This window comes from Patagioenas fasciata, chromosome 1 (assembly GCF_037038585.1).
Source record: "Patagioenas fasciata isolate bPatFas1 chromosome 1, bPatFas1.hap1, whole genome shotgun sequence".
Classification (NCBI taxonomy): Eukaryota; Metazoa; Chordata; class Aves; order Columbiformes; family Columbidae; genus Patagioenas; species Patagioenas fasciata.
The window spans coordinates 69,998,000-70,018,751 of record NC_092520.1 but is presented as its reverse complement, the minus strand read 5'-3'; the positions used below and the strand labels follow the sequence as shown (position 1 = coordinate 70,018,751).

The 20,752-nt window shown below is 42.2% G+C and overlaps 1 protein-coding gene across 20 annotated transcripts in view; it reads left to right on the top strand.

Moving 5' to 3' along the window:
- Positions 1-19,954, top strand: part of BBX (BBX high mobility group box domain containing) — a 153,659-nt gene extending 133,705 nt beyond the window's left edge. For all 20 annotated transcript variants that reach the window (XM_065829414.2, XM_071808514.1, XM_071808489.1 and 17 more), the window contains one exon: positions 324-19,954. In XM_065829414.2, the coding sequence (XP_065685486.2) occupies positions 324-411 (88 nt within the window). In that variant the 3' untranslated portion in view covers positions 412-19,954. The remainder of the gene's footprint in view (positions 1-323) is intronic.
- Positions 19,955-20,752: the final 798 nt, after the last annotated feature.

Here is a 20,752-nt window from a genome sequence, read left to right as displayed (position 1 = left end):
AGTGGGGGCACTTGTGCACTCTTAGCTTACTCTGCAGCTCTGCATTTTGCTTTGTGTAGTCAAATAACCATCACTACTTGGTTTTGCCAGACTTTGCGTGGTGTTGCGAGTTGTCCTCAGGATGCTGTGTTACTGTTGCGGGAATACTACTAAAAGGAGTGCGTAACAGTGGTGTGTGGGCATCTATATCAGCAGGGAGTTACAGAGCTGTAATGTCGGATGTTAAACCATATCACGTACCGCTTTCTGTCCTTTCTGGTCTGATAAGAGCACCTCCTGTGCTCAAAATAATGACGGGTGGCTTTTATTTTTTTCTTTTGCAGAAGTCAGAGGGCCACACCTCTCCCACATGACGGACAGCCAAATGAAATGTCTCAGGCTCCAGTGCTTATTTCCTGCGCTGACCAGTGAAGCTCCACTTTATTGTAAAACATTGTGCTTTACCTAATATCCTAGCCTTGTCTTTACCAAGGGAAGCTAGTCAGTCCATATGATGGAAACTTATAGACTGCAAGCAAGTGCTTATTGCTCTGAGTGGCCCAGAATTCACTGGAAGCCAGATGTTAGTAACTTGGGCCAGGTCCTCAAATCAGAACCCAGTATGTAGGAGGGAGATATTAATTGTCTATTAATGAACAGAAATGGAATGATCCTAGAGCTTGCTTTCTATTGAAGGCTTTTAAACAGTAAATAGGTGGTTGGTGTGAAAATGGCTGCCTTTACTGTTAGCTCACACAGCATCTCTTTTACCAACCAGAGAGTACGGCAACTAGTTTCGTATAATACCTAGTTATTCTAAATGAAAAAAAAAACCTACAACAACAACACTGACGCACTGCACTAGTTATTATTAGATATTCTTAGTCATTTTTGTACATGAAGATTTAAGTTCTAAGATGGTTTATATTAATAGGTTATGCCTACATTTATATTGTAGAATGAATTTAAAACCTGTTCCAGAGAACTCAAGGCAGCCTGGACAGATGTACCATTGTTAGCGGTGTTTGGGCAGCCATGTGGTCCAGATGTTCTGCACTTTTATATTTGCCACCAGAGTGGTAGAGTTTACTGGCAAAAATTCTGACAGGCTATGTTTGGGTTTGTTTCTTTTTAATTTAGCTTTGAATAACCAGGATGATGTGCATTAGAAAAAGGAGTGGTGTATGGAAAAGAAAATACTACAGATAATTGACTTGTCTTTTATGCCTTGGAGGGTTCTTTTATTTTTGCATAGATATCTGAGTGACGTGTTGAAACTTTCCTGTAAACAAAAAGTACTGCAAATGTGTTTTTCAAAAGTGACCTTAGTATTATTTCACCGTTCTGAGAAACCTGAAACCATGACTTCTCGATATACATGTACACTGATACACATACCTTTTACATTCTACAGACACTGGCATTGTTGTAGTTACTATGCACAGTCCAAATCAGCTCCAGAGTTTCCATAAAAGGCCAATTACTGTTTGTGTTGGTAAAGCAGCAAGTTGTATACTGATAAACTACAACCAAGAGTAATGTTTGACTGAATTCAGACTACCAGACAGATCCATCTGCCAGTTTCTGTCTTTGCTTATGTTGAATTTTTGTTTTGCTCTCATAAATACATCCCAAAAGCAGGCCGAGTGCATCACTTGGCCCGTTACCTTTGCTATCTTGACTTACACTATTGTATAACCAAGCATTGATTCCTACCAACAGATGCAAAATGATCACTAGTAATTGATCTAAAGCTACAAATTCAACAGGGTACTTCTTCTATAGCACAAGATGTTTCCCTACTTTTTGCATTGTAGCACAACAATTTACCAAATTGGACTCCAGCAATAATTTTCTATTAGTCTTCGTCATACCGGCTGAATTTTTGATAGTATTAGATTGAGTTTGAAGTTCTTTGAATTAAGTCTTTAAATGATGCGAGTTTACATCATTCTATCAGGCATTCTTATTTATACTTGACTGAATTGATAATGTGTTTTGGGGTTATTTTGTAACTAATTTGATGTAATAGCCATATGGACAGTAACTCTATTAATGCTTGCAAGGTTTAGCCTTTCATTGTTGTAGTTAAGTGAAAGTCTCTGGTTCAGTGTCGGGAAACAACATACAACACACCACATGACGAGTTGTAACAGCGGATTGAAAGTCTAACAAAAGGCAGGGAGATGGGGAAGTGTCACTGAAGCAGCACCATCAAGATTGCATGTGTTGGAAGAAGGGAACAACAACAAAAGAACAACAAAATTTATGAGCCAATGAGTCAGTGAAAAGGCTTTTTAAAAATTCAGGTGAATACATGACTAAGAGCCCCTGGAATGCCATGGCAACCTATGGCAGTATTTTTAATAAGATTTTATTAAAGTTTTATAAGTTATTTTAACAAGACAGGAAAAACTTCAAAGACTTACAGCTGTTGGGTCACAGTAAGGTGGCTGTTGGAGTTTTGGACCACTTTATAATTAGCTGAAATCCAAATATCTTACAGTGCAGGCCGTTCACGTTGACAATGGTACTAACTTAATTCTCTAGAAACCTTTAGAGTAGATATATTTTTGTCAAAGTACCCCATCCTTCCTCGATTTAAATTTCAATATTGTTCCTGAAGATATTTCTGTATATTAATGGTACCTTTTTTAAAAGAAACAGAAAATTACTTTTTTCTATATGAATTAATATCTTACTTGATCTGCTTTTCCTTGACTTTCCCTTAGAGAGGGGGTAGGGTTGGGTCAGTTTACTGGATATGACTGTTTTCAGATACTTATAAACCTTTTTGTAGATATGCTTAATTTTTAAGCGATTAGGCACTGAGAGTAGCAGAAATCCTGCAAAGCTTTATAGTTCACTAGGCATTTGCCTTTGTTGGTTCTCTGAGTGATGTCTTGATTTCAGTAGCTAGAATTTTCCCTGAATCTACTAGAAGGGGTATCAGTATTTTCAGGTAACAAAGTCTGTTAGCACAACAAAGATTTCAGACCAATATCTTACTGTATTTGGGTTGGGTTTTTTTCTTGTTTGTTTTGGTTTAAGTTTTATTAATTTCAGCTGCTTTTGTTTTGGAAAATCTTATTGCTATTGTGTGTACTTCAGTATACCAGCAAACACTGTTACTGTTAACACATTGTCCACAAATGCCTCTAGAGAAGAAATTGTTGCACCTTATGTATATCTCAAGCAAACCAAAATATGCTTTTCTGCTTTGTTTATTCTGAATATGTTGTATCATACTTTACTGAACCCATTTTAACTTAGCTAAAGCTATCAATATTTATGCATTTCACATTATTTTCTGGATCTGAACCTGTGTATAAATCTTTCTTTTAAAAAAAAGATCAGCATTTACCGTAGTTGTACTCTGTGACTTATCCATGGGAGGGGGGAATCTTGTCTCAAGTGCAAAATGCAGTACTGTCCCAGTTTTCCTTGGCTTTTATTTATTTAGTGATCTTTGATATTTCATATGTAGTTTTGGGGTATACAAAATACATTATCGTAGCCGAAGCTACAAATCTAAGCAGCTGTGAGAAAATTACTGTAATGTCTTCTTAATTGTTCTAGTACTGTATGCAAATATGGGAAAAATGTTCTGCACAACATTTGAGATGCAGATTCTTATCCCCACAGTAGGTTATTTTCCAGATATTAGAACAAATCAATCAAAACTCAATGATCTTAAAGGTCTTTCACAACCTAAATGATTCTATGGTTCTAAAAGCATCTATGGAGATTACTTAATGCTCTGCTTATGGCAGTAAGTACCCCTTGAATGTGCTGTGATTTCAGAATAGAATATATTTATTTAAGATGACTGAATGCTCTTTTATACTAATACAATATCCCAAAGTCATGAGCAAGAGACTTCTTGGTAGTTTGGGTTTCTATTTTATAGCATTGGTGCATGACTTTTGAAATTAAAGTGATAAACGTTGTTGGAAGGGGGCACAGGAACAAGGGACGGGTAGAAGCGTGTGAAATTGCGGTGTTTGAATTCCAGCTTTGGTCTTTATTGTTTGGGTAAGAGCTGCTTTTGTAGCACAAGGCTGAAGAGCTCTCTGCAGTTTATATCAAGTAGAAACCCAAGAGAGTTGTAGCTCGCATTGTAACAAGGGAATGCCTTATAGTTTGGATGCTATCTTTTGGAACAGGATATTAAATTGAAGCAATTTTAATTTCCACTGCCTGTTTAGCTACTGTACAGATCCTGAACAGACTGAAGGCAACAGTGGGACAACAAAGAGAGGTTGAAAGGAAAGCTGGCCTTTGTTCTCAGTGTGGCAAAGTTATGGCAACCAAGGGGAATTAGCAGAAAAGATAGATGTGTGTATATATATGTGTGTGTGTGTGTGCGTGCGCCTGGGTGTGTGCATTCTGAAAAAAAAAAAAAAAGAAGGAAAAACAAAAACATGATGGGTCTGCAAGAGACTATAATGTGTGTTGACCCTTTGAGTGCACACCCTTTTTTTTGAATGCTGAGTCTAATATGGCTACCTCTCCTAAAAGACTACTTTCATTAACTTCCATTTGCTTTCACGCTTGATTGTGTAATCTTTTCAGCCATTGATCCTGTTTGTATATCCTTGTGTGCTTTACTTTCCAAGAGCAACGTTTATATAGTGCAGACAACGTAAAGGCTGAATATACAGTGGTAGCCAAACTGCATTGCTGGAGCGTGTTGTTTTTTAACCTCTGCCGTAGTCATATGGGCTGCAAGACATGGGACCGGTAGCTCTGGTTAGTTTGGTGAGATCGGTTTTTGAAACAGTAGAAAACGCAGCTCTCGTGGGGTGGTGGGTGGACTTCAGGTGTTACCAGAGGTGAGGCAGGAAGCCAAATGCTGCTCTTGAAACTTGTTCTGGAGTTTATGTTTGCAATCCTGATTTCTCAAGGAAACATAACTGTGCAACTTGTGTGTTGTACACCATACGTTATCCATTAGGTGCCGTTTGTTTGCCGTGCTTGTTTGATGACTGTAGAGCTCCTAGGTGTCTTTACCATGTTTTGTAATACTTGTGGCATTCTCCTGACCTTGTACATATTGTGGAACTGTCACCTACAGCTGCCAGGATGCTGAGGCACTTCAGGACACTGAACGCTGTGAATGAGTGCGTTCAGTCTGTGAGTTACTGCCTCCTCCCCTGATTTCCTCAATTAAAAGGCACAGTGAGGTTTATGCTCTCACCTAAGTACTATTATAGTCATTTATATACTCAGAATTTTCTACTGAATTGACAACTTTGAAGAAGCTTATGAAATGGATGTGTATTTTGTGTTCCCCCACTGATTCTTTTGCAGCAGAAATCTAGGAAGACTTGACATGAGTTGTCCACTCAGCAACACACCCAAGCTTAAGCTGAAAACCGTTTGTACTTACAGGGCAGTGTTGTGGTTTGCACTGTGAGAGTGCAGGAACCCTGGTTACCGACCACTACGCGCTTGGAGTTAAGCTTGGGCTTGAGTGATGTTCCTGGGGGGAGCAAGTCCTTGTGACCTAGGACCTTCATTGGCATGGAGTTTAAAAAATTACTGCAAGTAGCTCAACATCTATTGAGTTCTTCCAAAGAATTGTATTGTAGTTTCTGGATCTTAACTGTTAGCAGACCCACGCTGTACTCTACTGGAAAGAACCACAACTGTACAGGCTAACTAACTAAGTAGGCTTCCCAATGTAATGGTCTAATCTTTTCACCCCTGCAACTGAAACCTTATTTTCTCCCATACACTGATAACACTTCAGTCAGTGGTTGGGGCCTTGAAGGTGACAAAAGTGAGAGAGGCGTATATGTGCATGTGTCTGCATGTATGCATAGATACGCATATACACATCAGAGGGCAGTGACTTGCAACATGTTCTCTGTACAAAAGTGTTCCTGTGTTAGGTCATAAAACAACTTGAGGTTTCTTAGACGATAGTTTTCCAACTTTCTTGCTAGATTTCAGTCTCTTTCCTTCATATTACACCATAAGTTGTGATTTTCAAAAATCACACCTGAAAAAAACCCACAGATCGTGCTGACCTGGATGCTGCGCAAACCTTCTTTCTCAGCAGTGCTTGCTTTTAATAACCAGTATCTGTTGACAGTTTTAACACAACTGATTTGCTATCATCTTTCTTGCTAGGGCCCAGTCCTTCAGCTTTTGTTCTCACATATAAGTCCACTGAATTTTGACCCAGTATTTGTCTTTATTCTCTCCAAAGCTTGGTGTAAACATGCCTTACAATAGTTCATCTCCGTCATTGGTGTAACAGAGCTACTGCCTTCTTAGATGTGTGTAGTTAGAAGTCATTAAGCACATTTACAGAATGTCATACTTTCTTCAAAAACCTCTAATTTGATATTTTTAAGTGCACATGTTAAGCCATGTGTATAACATGCTAAAGTACATTAAACTGTGATAATGAAACTGAATAAAATATTTAATAAAATATTTGAAATATTTGAAAAGGACCTTCAAATAGATTTCTTTATGTTCATTCTATTTTGGTTATCTAGTGTGTGCCTGTCAACAGTTTCCCATTTAAACCTAATGATTGCAAATAAATACTATTCAAACAGAGCTTCTTTGATACTTCACCTGTTTTACTATCAAATGATTGTTTACTTTAACACATGGCTGAGTTAGCAGTATTTGCAGAATTTGTTTCTAGCTACAGTATGAATTCATTGGCTTTTTAATACTTAAAAGAAACAAGCTCGTTTTCCACCTGAAAATGGAAGATGCCAAAACCCAGAGACAAATCCTCAGAACTGTGAACTGTAGTTTCCTGTCAGATCATCCCTTCAACTTCTGCACAATGACTACAAAGATGTCACATATTTTGCAAATAACTTCTGCCCATTTGTTCTTGTTTACGCATGTTTATAAGAGGAGCTTCCATTAAAAATAAATAAATAAAAACTTCTGAGCCTGGTTCAGCACTGTTGACATTGTTGGAAAGATCTGTAGACCCATGCAAGTGCCCCAGAATTCGATGGATTTGTATCGCCATAAAGCTGGAGATTGTGGGCCAGAGAGAGCCAGGACTCAGTGCAGTTGGGCCATGGCAGAAGAGTTGGCCTTTTCTCCTGAGCTTTCCAGGTATCCACTTTGTGTTTCTGGGTTTTCTCTTTGCACAATTGGGAAGCTTATCTATAGTCCATCCAAGTATAAGAGAAGTCATCTCACATGAAGAAGCCCTTGCCATGTTTTCAGTCTTTGGACACTAAGAGAACTTACTCAGAAATGGATTCTCTTTTAGAAATAAGTAGCCATTGTCATCAATGTTTAAATGTCCCCACTACTTTGGAAACTTATTTAAACCAGGACTGTGTTCTGCCCAATTACTTTACCCTCTTGAGGCTTGAAAATTAGACTGCTGGGGATCTTGTCTTTTCCTGTCCTTGGATGCCTGAAGCCTCCTTGATTGCAATGTACTTTTCTGATCCCAGAAGACCCAAGTACAGTCTTCATGAAGCCAGTAGACACCAGTTGTTCACATGGGAGCAGAACTCCTGTCTCTGAATCAAAAGCAGCAGAAGGTCAAAAGCAGCCTTCAGGTTTATTTCTTTTTAAATTATGTGCCATTTACTCAGGGAAGAAGAAATGTACACAATCTTGCACTGCCTTTTCTGAGTATGCATCGGTATGTCTGCAAAGAAACACCAGGAATGGAAGAGCTTCAGCATTAAAGGCCACGTAAAGGTCGTACCTGAGGCAGAGGGATAAAAGCTCTGATTCAATGAGCAAAAAAGGCTGGAGGAAATCTTCTTACAAAATACGTATTCCCTCAATAGAGTATGCCCAGTCAGGAACACTGAAGTCACTATTCTGTTTTTTTTATTACCAAATTACCTTAAAACAGTCATCTGCATTCCTCGGATTCCCATCTTTTTTCACCTGCTCTCATTTTGTTCTTTCAACAAAACACCTGCTGAATCCGGCTAACTCTGGGTGCATCTAGAGCTGGTTTGTTACGTTGCTTCTTGCAGCTGCATGGCATTACACTGACACTCTCTTCACTGTCAGGTAAGATAAATTTCCACTAATACTCTTGGAAGAACGCAGGACAGTAAGGGCTTCATTCTCCTCAAGCGCTGGCATTTCTCCCCTGGATACCTTTTGTTGGGTTCTTCTCATTGCTCATCCGAGGGTTTTTTAACATGTAGTTAACCCTGCTTTCAAACGCTTTTTTTCTTTTCCTACAGCATAGTATTAAATGAGACACGTAACTATGCTATAGCTGGTGAAGCTGTTGATTCTTCAGTAGGACACTAGCACTTTATAACGAAGTATGAGATGCGTTCCTATATCTGCTGCAAAGTTCTATTTTGTTTTGTTTTCAGAAATAAAACCTGTCAGATGTAACGCCTACCATCTCTTCATTGTCAGCTTTTTTTGTGGACTGTTCTTGGCACAGAAACATTGAGAAATTGAGCTCTAATAGTTGTATTTAATGTGTACTCTTAGATTTCAGCCAGGCTTCATTAGTTACTTTCTGACAGGAGAAGGTAACATGACATCTTCAGTAGAATTAAGCTAGCACAAGATGTAGCTGTCTCAACTCCAGCTGAAACTCCAGTTGAAAATCCAGCCTGTAAAAAGCGATACAAAAAGTTTATTCCATACAGAGCAGCACTTCAACCTATTTGTCAGCCCATAAAACAGGAGAAACTAGTTGAAATAGGCCCAAAAATCAAACCACTGGAGTTAGCAGCAAAGTGTAATTTTTCAATGCAAACACCCAATACTTTAGTCTACTCTGTAGCGTTTTGTTTATTACTTTTGTTACCTTAGTGCTTGGCTATAAAGAAGTAACATTGAGAGTATCCGGTGCATTTATTACAGTTTGCACACTCAAGAGAAGGACGGTGTTGCCATCAAGCAACATCCAATTTAAGGAGAAAAAGAAAAAAGGGAGAAATAAATAGAGCTCTCAGGAGATGTCCTTCTCATCCAAAAGAAGTATTTGGAGAACATCGTAAATATATGTGACCCACCAAAGTCTTTCCAGTCATGGCAGACCATCAGGCCCCAGTCAGATCAATTTGAGCATCAATTCCTTTCCTTCCAAGGTCTGGGTGGGTTCCTTTAATACCCAGTCAACACCTAAAGTTATTTCACTTCAGGCTTTCCAAGTATGAAGGATCTTGATTCCTGGATGTTTTTACAAGTGATATTCTTAAAATGGTGTTGCTGCTGGCGATCTTAGAACTCAGTAGCATGTTGCCAAAAGTTTCAAGGTCTATTATCTCAGATACCAACCTCAAAACATCTACCACAATGGGATTTCTGTTCTAATTGGGGCCCTCTAAATGCTGCTGTCTTATCACTGTGGTTTATTAAATCATCTTGCTGTCTTTCAGGAGTTAGGGAGAATTTGGAAGCCCGAATCTGTGTAGTACTTTAAGATTTGGTTTTTATATTGGTGTCTAGTAATACTGGCTGAGATGTTCCATCTGGTTTGGTCCTTTCTGGCTCAGTCAAACACTCATTCTTGCCCATGGGTGAACCTTACTGGGACTCCCAGTTGTGGTGTTTGTCAGGGGAGCTCTGGCTAAGGAAAGCTCTTCCCCACAAGCCTCCCTTCAGGACAGCAAAGTGTTCCAATGCCACAACTCATCCATGTAGCTGGGATCTCTTTTTGCCCACAGCTGCTCAGATCCAATTTTATAAAAGAAAATAAAATAAACGTAGCTGGAAACTCGACGGTAAAGTCAGACCTTCTTGAACTTCCAGGTTTTGTTAGGTGATAGTTTGGAAGTGAGGGGTGTAATGTGTCTCCAGTTAGAGCAACCATGTAAATTGTGTGCGGAGATTGGCAGGTTGCGGCAACAAAACTGGGTTTCCTTTTGTTTTGGAGAGCAGTGTTTTCTAATGGAAGCGAGGTGACAGGGAAATTGCCATCACAGCAGATGGACTATTTCCATCTTTCCATCAGCCTTCAAGAGGTTCCAATTTGAAAAGCAAGGTTTGCCAGCCAGTCTAAAAATAAAACATAAAGAAGTTGCAGTTCTAGTCTGTGGCTTGGAGTGGATGCTGTGTTTTGTTCCAGTGACTGTAGCGATAGTTTTTCAGACAGAAGTAATATGTGAGCTGCTTGAGGTGTGATGCAGTTCTAACCATCCCTTTCGCTTCTTGATGACAGATGTATTTGGCACGTGGCATGAGTGTTGCTAAGTGCTTCTATGTATGTATGTCATAAATAATACTGAGTGTTCATCAGTCATTTTAATTGGTGCTTAAGAAAATTCTTCCTGCTGTGTTTCTGGAAAATATATTGTGCTTGGCTGGCACAGGGCATAGTTTGACTCTAGAAAGGAATGGTTGGAAGCATTCACTATGCGACTGTTTAGTCTTGGTACTTTTTTCAAAACATCGTTACTATTAACTAGCATAGTTTATTTAGAATGTAGTTAATTCAGCTCTGGTATTTTTTTAAGTGAAGATAAGTACTTCATTCTCATACAGAAATCCACATGAGCAAGGGAACCTCTTAGCAAAGGGTTACTGAAGGATGCCGTATGCAGATGCTAGATCTCGTTAGACGTGTGACATGCAAGAGGTGTGATTGCAGAGCCAGGCAGCTGGCAGGTATCAGCACAGGTTCACAGTGTCAATTGTGCTGACTTGCATGAGGGAAAGAACAAAAGAGCCTATGGTTTCACTGTCAGGACAGCTGTATTTTAAACTCATTTGACGCACTGACTCCAACATTTTGTCATTGACACTGTGGGCTCTTGCCAGAGGGAGTTTGAGGGTTGCTGCGGTGGGAGGCTCCATTGGTGCTTGTCTGGAGCACATGCTTTTCAAAGCATGACAAAACCTTGACAAAACTCAGCATTTTTGACTTGTAGCTGGGTATGAAGATGGTCACAGGTTCCTAGATCAGTCGCAGCTGTAGTGCAGTGGTATTTGGTGCAGCAGTGTTGTGCACCACTGCAGATTTAAGGTAGGAAAGTGGTGCCCAGTGGTTTCCAAGCACCCCCAGGGTTGCCAAGTCAGGTCCTGCCTGCAGGGGAGGCCGGGCTGTGGCTGTGCAGTGGCACCATGGGCAAGCTGGAGCTTGGACCAGGCTCTGTGAACAGCAGAAACAGAGAATGTTCATTAAAAGTAATTATAAAAAGTGAAGCAGAACTTTACTCAGTCGCATCCATACATACGTAATGACAGGATCCATTCAGGCTTTTATACAAAAGCTGCCTGGAGTATATGATGTTTGCTGCCACGAGCCCTGACAGCTGCACCACTCACACAGTCTGCACTGTGTACTTGGTTATTTATAAATGAGTGAGGGGAAAGAATATTTATTTTTTACTGATGGGAAAATATGCCTGACATACCTTGGTCACCGGTGGTTAGAAGAACAATAATCTCCAGATGAGCTGTAGGGCTTGGTCCTTATTTTAGCATTTTCAAACAGATGCATTTTTAAAACAACTAATTTTTGAGTGTTGTATGTAGGATACATGTTTCGTGTGTGAGAACCATGAAAACACCATAATACATAAGAATGTTCGTATAAAAGCAGTAGTTTCATGTGCACAGACTCTATTAATCTACAGTTCAAAAAACCTAGACAAAGTAAGTGGCATTCCACCTTGGCAAAGTGATTGTATAATTGACAGCCAAGGGTTACCAGCAAGGATTTAGAAGCATCTTTAATAATGAAATAAAAATTTCCAGGCTTTTAGTTCATTCAGAAAATACTCCATGTGCTTTGCACAATGAGTAACTTTTTCCTACTTCTGATTAATAAAACCACAAGTACAGTTAGTTTAACAATCCTTGAATAATTAGAAAATGGTGGATGTCATTTTTTAGATGCCACATGTTGCCTCAGACCTATGGGGGCCCCCCTTGGCTGCAGCAGCCCATCACACTTGGCGGTGCTTGCAGGAGGATGTGGTGGCATGTCTGGAATGTGCAGCTGCCTTTGGCATCAAACCACCATCCTATAAACCTCAGCCATTGGAAATCTGTTGCTACCGAGATAGAAGGGGCATAAACGGCATAAAAGCCGTTCAAAAATAAGTGGTTGGGTTTTGTCACTTTTGTCAAATCTGCTGTCCAACTGAAAATGCTTTTTATTTGATAGAGACAAATCTCTTTGCTATATGATTTTGTTCATGTTGCTAACGTCAGGCTTCGCTTACAGATTCCTCACCTTTTTAGTCATCTTGCCTTTCCTCTCCTTTCTTTTCTCACACGGCTAAAAATTTGATGGACATCAGTAGCAAAACATCCCACTGATTGTTGGTAGAATGGGCCATGTCCCAAACCTTCCCAAGCTACTGCACAACTCTGAAAAACCCACATTTTTTTAATTAGTGATATTTTAACAACACTTCTCCCCAACTGTGGCTGTGCATCAAACACAGCTTCTGCTGAAAGATCGGCACAGGGGGGTGGGATCCTCCGGCAGCACAGTGCAGCCGCTGACATGGGCCGTCCAGGCCCTTCTCACACCCTGGCTCTCTGTAGGAAAGCCCAAGTGTTGGGAATCTGGCAGGCTTTTGAAATAAGATAAATTATTTCCTTCTCCTAACAGTTTACTGTTGAGAATAGTTTTACAGTTTATGAGGGTTTGGCGTGGTTCATTTTTTAGTGCATGGCTTGTTATAGCAACTAATGTACGTTGAAGCTGCAACCATTTTTTTAAGCAGCAAACCACAACCTGCTTCAGCACTGCATGTTAGACCTGCAACATTTGCGTTAGCTCATACTAAGCCTTAACTTGCGAAGTAAAACTCTTGCAACATTTCTAAATTCCTTTTCTTGGAGGAGACAAAAAGTCTGCAAACAATTAGGTTTTCTTTCTCCGTAATTAATGAAGAAACCTTCAGAACAAATAAACATAATATGGGGCTTTTCCAGTTAACCTTGCCTGTATGGCCTTGCTTGAGCCAACAGCTACACGTGGGGATCAGGACCACATAGACATGAAGCATCGTTGCTTTCCCTCTGGAGCACCCTGGATGCTGGGGAGGTTGAGGGAGCAGCCCCACTGCATCCAAACAGGTGTGAGGGTGATATAGCAGGAAAAAAAGGCTGGATGTATTCACCTGACAAGGTCAACAGTGTATATTCTCAATGTAGATGCTTTTCAAGTACTTTAATGTATAAAGACATCAGGTATAGTTATTGAACAGGGAAGATAATCAGCAAGAAATTCCTTTCATACAAGGTAAACTGATACACAGAAAAACAAGAAGTACCTTATCAATGTAATTTATGCCCGTTGTTATTCTAAATTCAAACATCCAAAACTTGATGAGTTACCCAGATAGAATAGGAGAAGTTGGTATTTTGCTTTAGAAAGTCTGAGTAAACTACTGTTCTGGTTTGCGCTAGCTTGAGAAAGGAATCTGAGTTCAATGTTGCAGCTGATATTGAGGGCTAATTTATTAATTACTGACCATATACAAAAATGGTAGTTTAGATTGGTGGGTGAAAAAGCACCCCTTGCCACCTGCTGCAGAGAGCTGCAGTAAGAGCTGCACCTGTGGGATTCACCTACCAAAGTTTAAGGGCTGTTGCTCCGTATGTCTTGTCAGACAGTAAAAGGTTGCTTTTAATTTCTGTATCTTTCACCTCCTCCTGTTGCAAAGCTGTCCTCGGCACTTTGTGTGACAGAGCTCGTGTCGGGTGAGCAGTTCCCTGTGATTTTGAGTTGCTACGGTCGAAGATTTCATGCTGGCTGTAGCAGCACCAGATAATTGTCATTGTAATCTGCAGCCGTCTCCTTGAAATACTGTGGTGGTGGTTGTTTCACAGCCCTGTGCACACAGAGTTGTTGCTGCTACAAAGACATATTTATCCTCATATTGCCATGAACCATGAATTCAGGAAGGATGCCACTGACTTACATAATTAAATGTGTCACTAGATGGTCTTTTTTAACCCACATAGAATTTATAAATTGGGAATATCACAACACAGACAAACCTATAGGAAGGGCCACCATCAACTTGTGCATTTTCCACTTGCATGTCTATGTGAGGGCAGGTTAGCAAGCTGCTGAAATAACTATGCACTGCAGAAATGTTAAGCAGATGGATTCCTGTGGCCATCCGTAGGTGAGCGGGGCAGACCAATCCTGCCACTGCTGCTGTTTATTTGCTTCCTTCCATTCTTTTTAAGTTGATTGCTATACCTGTTGTCGCATAAATTGTGCACCGTAAGCCAGCTGATAGGAGCTCAGTGTGTGAGGTCAGCTTTGGGCAGTCATACTACATTCAATGCACTGTCGCAGATCATCTTCGCAGCACTGTCCCTATGTCCTAATGATGTTTCATATTGATGTTTAGGAGTGCCTGTTAAATGTCCCCAGCTCCTAGCTTAGCTTTTTTTCTTTTTTTCTGTTTGAATGCCCAGCGTGTGCAAGCTATCAGCTAGAACCAGCAGAAGAATATTTAAAAGTGTCATTGATTCTTGTCATTGTGGGGTTTTCTTGCTCATGATCAACTTGCCAACATTTGGTCAACATTTTTCAAGATGACAGAAGGCTGAAGTAAAGCTTTCTGTGGCAGCTTTTGAAATGTTAGGGTGAACGTTTCTCTGTGTTCTTCTTGGTTTGCTGCTCCTCCGTTTTTTTTTCAGGGGACTCTAAAAGTAGACAGGCTTTTTGTGGTTTGTGAGGAAGATGTAAGCTGACTCTTCATGGGATGTCTGAAGAGTTTGTGTGTGTTCCTGGACAAACAGCAAGCCAAGGCGGAAAACCGAGCAGCCAGTCAAGATATTAAACACATCCCGGGTCGTGGCAGGATGAAATCTTGGCAGTATTTACTTGGCACAGAGTCACAGGGCCGAAAGGGACTTGGAGATGTCAGCTAGAGAGTTCCTCTGCCCTAAGGCAGGTTAAGCTATACTATATCACATACCTGACGAATGACTGTTGAACCTGTCCTTAAAAGCCTTTAACAGTGGAGACCAAACCATTTCCCCACGCTGTTTTTTCCAGTGCTTGGCTATCTTTACATTTTGAGGGTGGTTTATTCCCCCAGTATCTTAAGTACAAAATTTTAGGGTATAGGAGAAAAAGACAGTGTCCTCAAAAGATGTTAGTAAGAGAAGCATTTTAGCTGTTTCTATAAATGCAACCTTAGAAATAATGATCAGATAAAATCTGAGATAATGTTTTTCAAGGCGTGCCAGCCCACTTTCATTGATCGCCACAGGACTCCTCCATGCCTTTGAAAATCTCTTCCTTCGAATGGTGTGTCAGGTTGATTGTTAATAGCCATACCAGAGAGGTTCCAACAGACCTTTCTCGTCGTGCTGTGTTTTCTATCTAAGAGTTGCCTTTAATTTTTTTTACAGAGTTCTAACAGTTTAAAAAAAAAAAAGCCAAGCTGGCCAGCTTTTTCCTTGGTACTCTTTTCAGACACTACGAGTCCATCATTAAAGCCATATTGCGAGGAGGAAGGCAAAGAACAGCATCCATTTCATTAGGCAGTGCTTGTGACAGCCACGCCAAGCGGGTATGGAGCCGGCAGGCACTGGAGCCTGCCCTCGCTCTGCCACAGTCCTCTCTCAGCAGCTTCTGGCCTTGGAAGTGACATTTTCCTGGCTGTCCTCTGGTGGGATGCTGCTGGCGAGGTCCCCTTCTGGTATCTAGTCCAGCCTCTGCCCAGGAGATGTGGGAAAAGCTGCCCGTTATGGTGTTGGACAGGACATCCCTGGGTGTCCGCTTTGGGACAGGTGACCTGCAGCTGTAGCTGTGATACTCTCTGCAGCTCCAAAACTGGGACTAGTGGAATAATTTTGAAACGGTTAGGAGTCTAATAGAGCAAGTCCAGTGTGTTAGCAAAAGAGGCGTGCTCCGTTACTGGAGGTGCACTGATTTACCCAGGGCAATGTCAGGGTTAGCCGAGGAGTCTTGAAGGGACAGACCGCACCTTTCCTCATGCAGAATACCCATTACAGAGAACAGGCATCCAATGGGGAAGGAAAAGGGAGAGCACATCCCTCAAACAAGGGGTGTGGTTGGCTTCATTTTCTGCCCAGCTTGGGGAGCTCCTTGCCTGCACTCTGGCTGCTATGCCTGGCACCAGGGCAGGGTTTTGCTGAGCTTAGCAGAAGTTGCAGGCTTACAGGAATGGGTTGACAAACCTCTTCCACACTAATGGTCCAGACACCAGGCAAAGGTCGCCCCGGCCGTCCCAGCATGCAGCTGGGACCTACTCCCAGGTCCCACCAGACCTGCTGTTCTTCTGTGCAGCCCCACGCAGCTCGGAGGTGGTGGAGGCTGCAGCGAAGTCCCCTGGCTCCTACGGCAAGTGGCATTAGCACCTTCTGCAACACATGGCAACCCCTTGCCAGCCGTGGCAGGGGCCAGTGTCAGCCCCGGGGGCTGCACAGGGTGCTGGTGTGCTACTGAGCACCAGCCCACGTGGTGGCACAGAGCCAGGCACTGACACCAGGGAGGTGCCACAGAGAAAAGCAGGGACTGGATGCTGTCTTGAAGAGATAAATGATAACCTAGACTGGGCACGAAGCAGAGACCCCAGAAACACTGGTCTCCTGTGGGTGCTTGCTGGAGGGGACACCTGACCTGGTTATGGGCATTGCAAGGAGCATGGATGATTGAGGGACCCAAGGCTGTTTATTTCCAGAAAGAGCTTTTGATGAAACCGAGAGCAACTGCGTACCGACCAGAGGCTGATGTTTTAAGGGCAGTATCTCCACAAACAACCTCCTGCAGTAGCTGGCAATCTCAGAGTGTGGAAAGAAAATGCATTTAATGGCTAAAAAGGAAGCGAGTGCAGCAGAGCAGTTCAGAAAATGCAATTTCTTCAACTACCATGTAAGTGGAGGAAATGGCACTTTCATAAAAGGGGAAACAAAGTGTGGGAACTGATTTTCCTCAAACCCAGTTATCACCCTGGCAAGGATGGCCTCGTGCTAGGAGGTTTTGGCTCCTGGTTTCACACACAAACTAAGAAATGCAGTGGATGCCTATCAAATTGCACTTCAGTTGCCAATTAGTATGTTCAGCAGTTCCCAGATTTCGTGATCAATATAATTTTCAGAGATGCCTGGAGAAGTAAGTGTGTTTTCCTCTGTATTTCACAGTTTCTCTCCTGTTCTGATAAACTCTTAATCCCTCATGCTCTCCCTGATTTCCTCAACCTTGTTCAGCCCTAGCAACCCTACCCAGCATAAGCAAAAGTAGGTTGTGGTGGAGTCAAAAGCAACAAAAAAAGGCTGCGCTTTGCAGCAGAACCACCGGAGGATGACTTCCAAATGACGCCCTTTTCCTCAGGAGTCAAAAAAAACCCACAAGAGCAGCCAGTAAAGATGAATCTTTAGTTGATTTTATATCCAATGTAAGAGCTCTTCTCTTTAAGTTTGTGGGGGTTTCTTCATTCCCAGAATAGTGAGGTGCTTCTCATATTTTCCCTGCTGTTGAGTATCAGCCTGTGCTTTGATCCAGTAGAGCTGAACAGGAATTACTAACAGAACTGAAAAATAGCACTAATCCTGCAACCCTTGCAGGCACAACATTCTTGCCAGAACACACAAAAAAGGAGCATTTCCCTTCTGCTGTGCCTGCACGTCCTTCTGCATAACACCAAGGGTCAAAGAAGGTCCAGATACATAAATAAGATGAAATAAAACTCTGTAGTGATGTGGGAACTGAGGTGACTGAGTTTTAAACAGCGTCCATACACAGTGGCCTTCCCAATATATGCAGAAGAATTTACATTAGTCAGGTTAGCTTCTAGCTTTTGTGTATGCTTCTCTTCTTACAGTACTTACCTGCCTGCTCCAGATGGGCACTTGGATGAGGTAGAGAAGGGTACCCGCTGCTTGGATAGCTATGATTGCTTCTGAAGTCATGAAATACCAGTCAGGAATTTTCTAGCTTTACTGTTTTGTAAGCAAAGATGCAGAGGATAATGAATTCAGCAAGGATGCGTTTGCCTGGCAAAGTGCTAATGACAGGTATGCTTTTAAATAGAGTCCATCCTTCACTCTGTAATACCGCAAATACATCCTGCTCCTTCAGGACGTTCTTTAAAAATAACCAGTTTTAAGCTGCCCTCTCAAAATGCCAGGCTTGTTGTGGGAAACAAGTTCATTTGTTGCCTCTCGTTTCTTGGCACGCATTTTCTGCTGTACTCCAAAGACGGCTTCTGTTGAAGGTGCGTTGTACGCTTTTGGTCAGATGTGAGTGCTTGTACTGGAAGTTGTTTCTGCCCGGTGGCCTCTGCCAGGCTGGGGGTCCCATGTGGGGTCCCATGGGCCTGATCCTGGCTTGGCAGGTTGCAAAGAAACCTTGCAGGCCGCAGGGGATACCTGGGCGTTTGTGAAAGCAAAGCCAAAACCTGAAAACATCCCTCCCACCCCACCAGCCGTCTCTCTCCAGCGGGTTTTCTGCCCAGGCGCGGACCCCATGGTTGCGCTGCTGTGTTTCAGGTCTTTCCTGGGTCTGAGCCACTGACTTCATGCAAACCCGGCTTCTCACCACTGAGGTGGTACCTGAAATAGAGCTACTGCGTATCAGGGTGCGATCACTGATTTGGGAAGGGGCTTCTAGAAACGCTTATAGCAAGGAATGTGTTGACGTCTGCATCATGAACAAAAGTGATGTAGCACCTCATGAGCAGCAAAGCCTGGGGAGGGTTGGGCTGAGAGCAAAGTGACATCTCTTACGAAAGTGGCCTTGTCCTTCGATCCCTGTTTTTGGTAGAAAATCCCATTGGAAGAGCTGCTGCCCGTCCGCACATGCATGCTTCTGTTTCGCCTTTGCAAGTGGACCCCAAGACGCAAACAGGGAGCAGATGGGAAATGGGTGGCACAGATGGCACCCTTGGTCTTGCTGGGTCTTCTTGGTGTCCCCAGCAAATGTCTCTCCCTTCCCTGTCCCCTGCTCGGTGGCTTTGGCTTGTCTCTCGGGCGGCAGCAGCAGGCAGTGCTCTGCTGCCTGCCTGCCTGCCTGCCATGGGGAATGCGAGGCCGAAATAGCCCAGCAGGAGATCTGGACCAAAATGTGTTAAAAGCGTTTCCTCAAATAGTCGGTTTTAATTTTAATAAGTCATGTTTAGTAGCCCTCAGGACACTGGCTGTGAGAGAGGGAAAGGTTAGGCCCTAAAAATAAAATCAAATGGAGGATGGATGCTGCGTGGAGGACTGCTGAGAGTTTGGTGTGGGGCGAGAGGCGTCACATTCCCTTAGAGAGAGGAGCCCTTGCAACGTGGCTTGAACAACACAAGGGGGTTGACAGGGGAAGCACTTTGACTGAGAAATATTCTTTTAGATTAAACAACAAAACTCTGCATGCACATACAGACTAGATCTTCATAACGCGGCCAGGCTTTGACAGTGTACTGCAGCATTATTGCTATTTATAATCAACGATTACTAACACTATAATCCAGTAAACTTAGTGGTAGCAATTACAGCAACATAAATAGCAATCCAGATGACTAAAGGCATTGCTGTCAGTGCACACGGCAGCTATAGCATTAGAAAAAAAATTGGAGGGAAGATATTGGAAATTGATATGCGAGCTTGGGTCTGCTAGTCTTTTATATACCATTTTTAATATATTTCCTGAAATGAAGCTTTGGAAAGGTACACTGCCTCTTTAAAATTAGTCTAGGAACTACAGGTAGTTCACATTATTTTTAAAAATAATAAATCTATATATATCTATATTAAAATATATATGTCTATGTAAGTTGGCTAGCCTACCTTGTGGAAAGGCTGCAGCTAAACTAAGTCTGAGCTAATATTGTATTACCATGGTCTCCTGGTTTGTAGATAGCCCTTCCTTATTAGATGAGGTTCTGTTCTTGCTCCACAGAAGGTGCCTGTGTATATAACTCCTTTGTATTGCTTTCTGCAGAGTCCCTTATATATTTCTTACTACTAATGCTGTGTAGAAAAGGAAATCCAGAGATTTTACTACTGATAATTAACCATATGATGACCATTAGCAAAATAAAGATTTAGTTGTTTGGGAAACAGATTATTTATATTGTGTATGGTTTATTGCCTGATAACTTGTTTGGTGACTGGATATTCTTTTCCTTCTCCTGGTCCTTTTCTGCTTTTTCCAGCTATGGTGTTTACTCCTCACTTTGATTATCTAGCAGGCAATAAAGTATATTGTATGTTTTGAAGCCAAGCAGTGTGCTTCTTAATTGTCCATCGAGGGGGAGCCAGTGCCGGCAGAGGCCGGACGGCAGAGCGGTGGCGGCTCCCTGGCAGGAGGACATCTCTCCAGCGTGGGGAAGGCACCTCACCCACGCAGCTTTTGGGCAAGGCGGGGCCCAGGCAAACGCCCAGGACAAAAAACGTGGTGTTTCCTACTGGAAAAGAAGGAGCTGCAGCTGGGAGCAGTCATAGCCTTGCTTCCTCAGGACATGAGGAGAGCGTGCGGACACAGATGAATTACTGCGTGTCTTCCAGTTCCACACAATGACCCTTTTGTACTTCTCCAGCATGGACAGCGGTGGCAATGGCAGGTGCCATCACTGTCACTGGCAGCTTCTGGCTCTCAGCAGCCTGTTGCCCTGGCAGTGCCAGGTTTTTACCTCGATGTTGGAGCGAATAAAGGACTCTGCACTCCAATTCAATGTGAATCACGCTAGAGCCATTTATTACAGAGACAAGCCTCCTTATATATGCAACTATTCTCTGATCACGCGTCCAAGTTCCAAGCATGCATTCACTGGTTGGATATCATCTATGTTCATGAGCTGTCCACGCACTGAAGTCTCACTGCTGATAGGTCCGTTGATTTACGTCATGTTGAGGCCTTGTT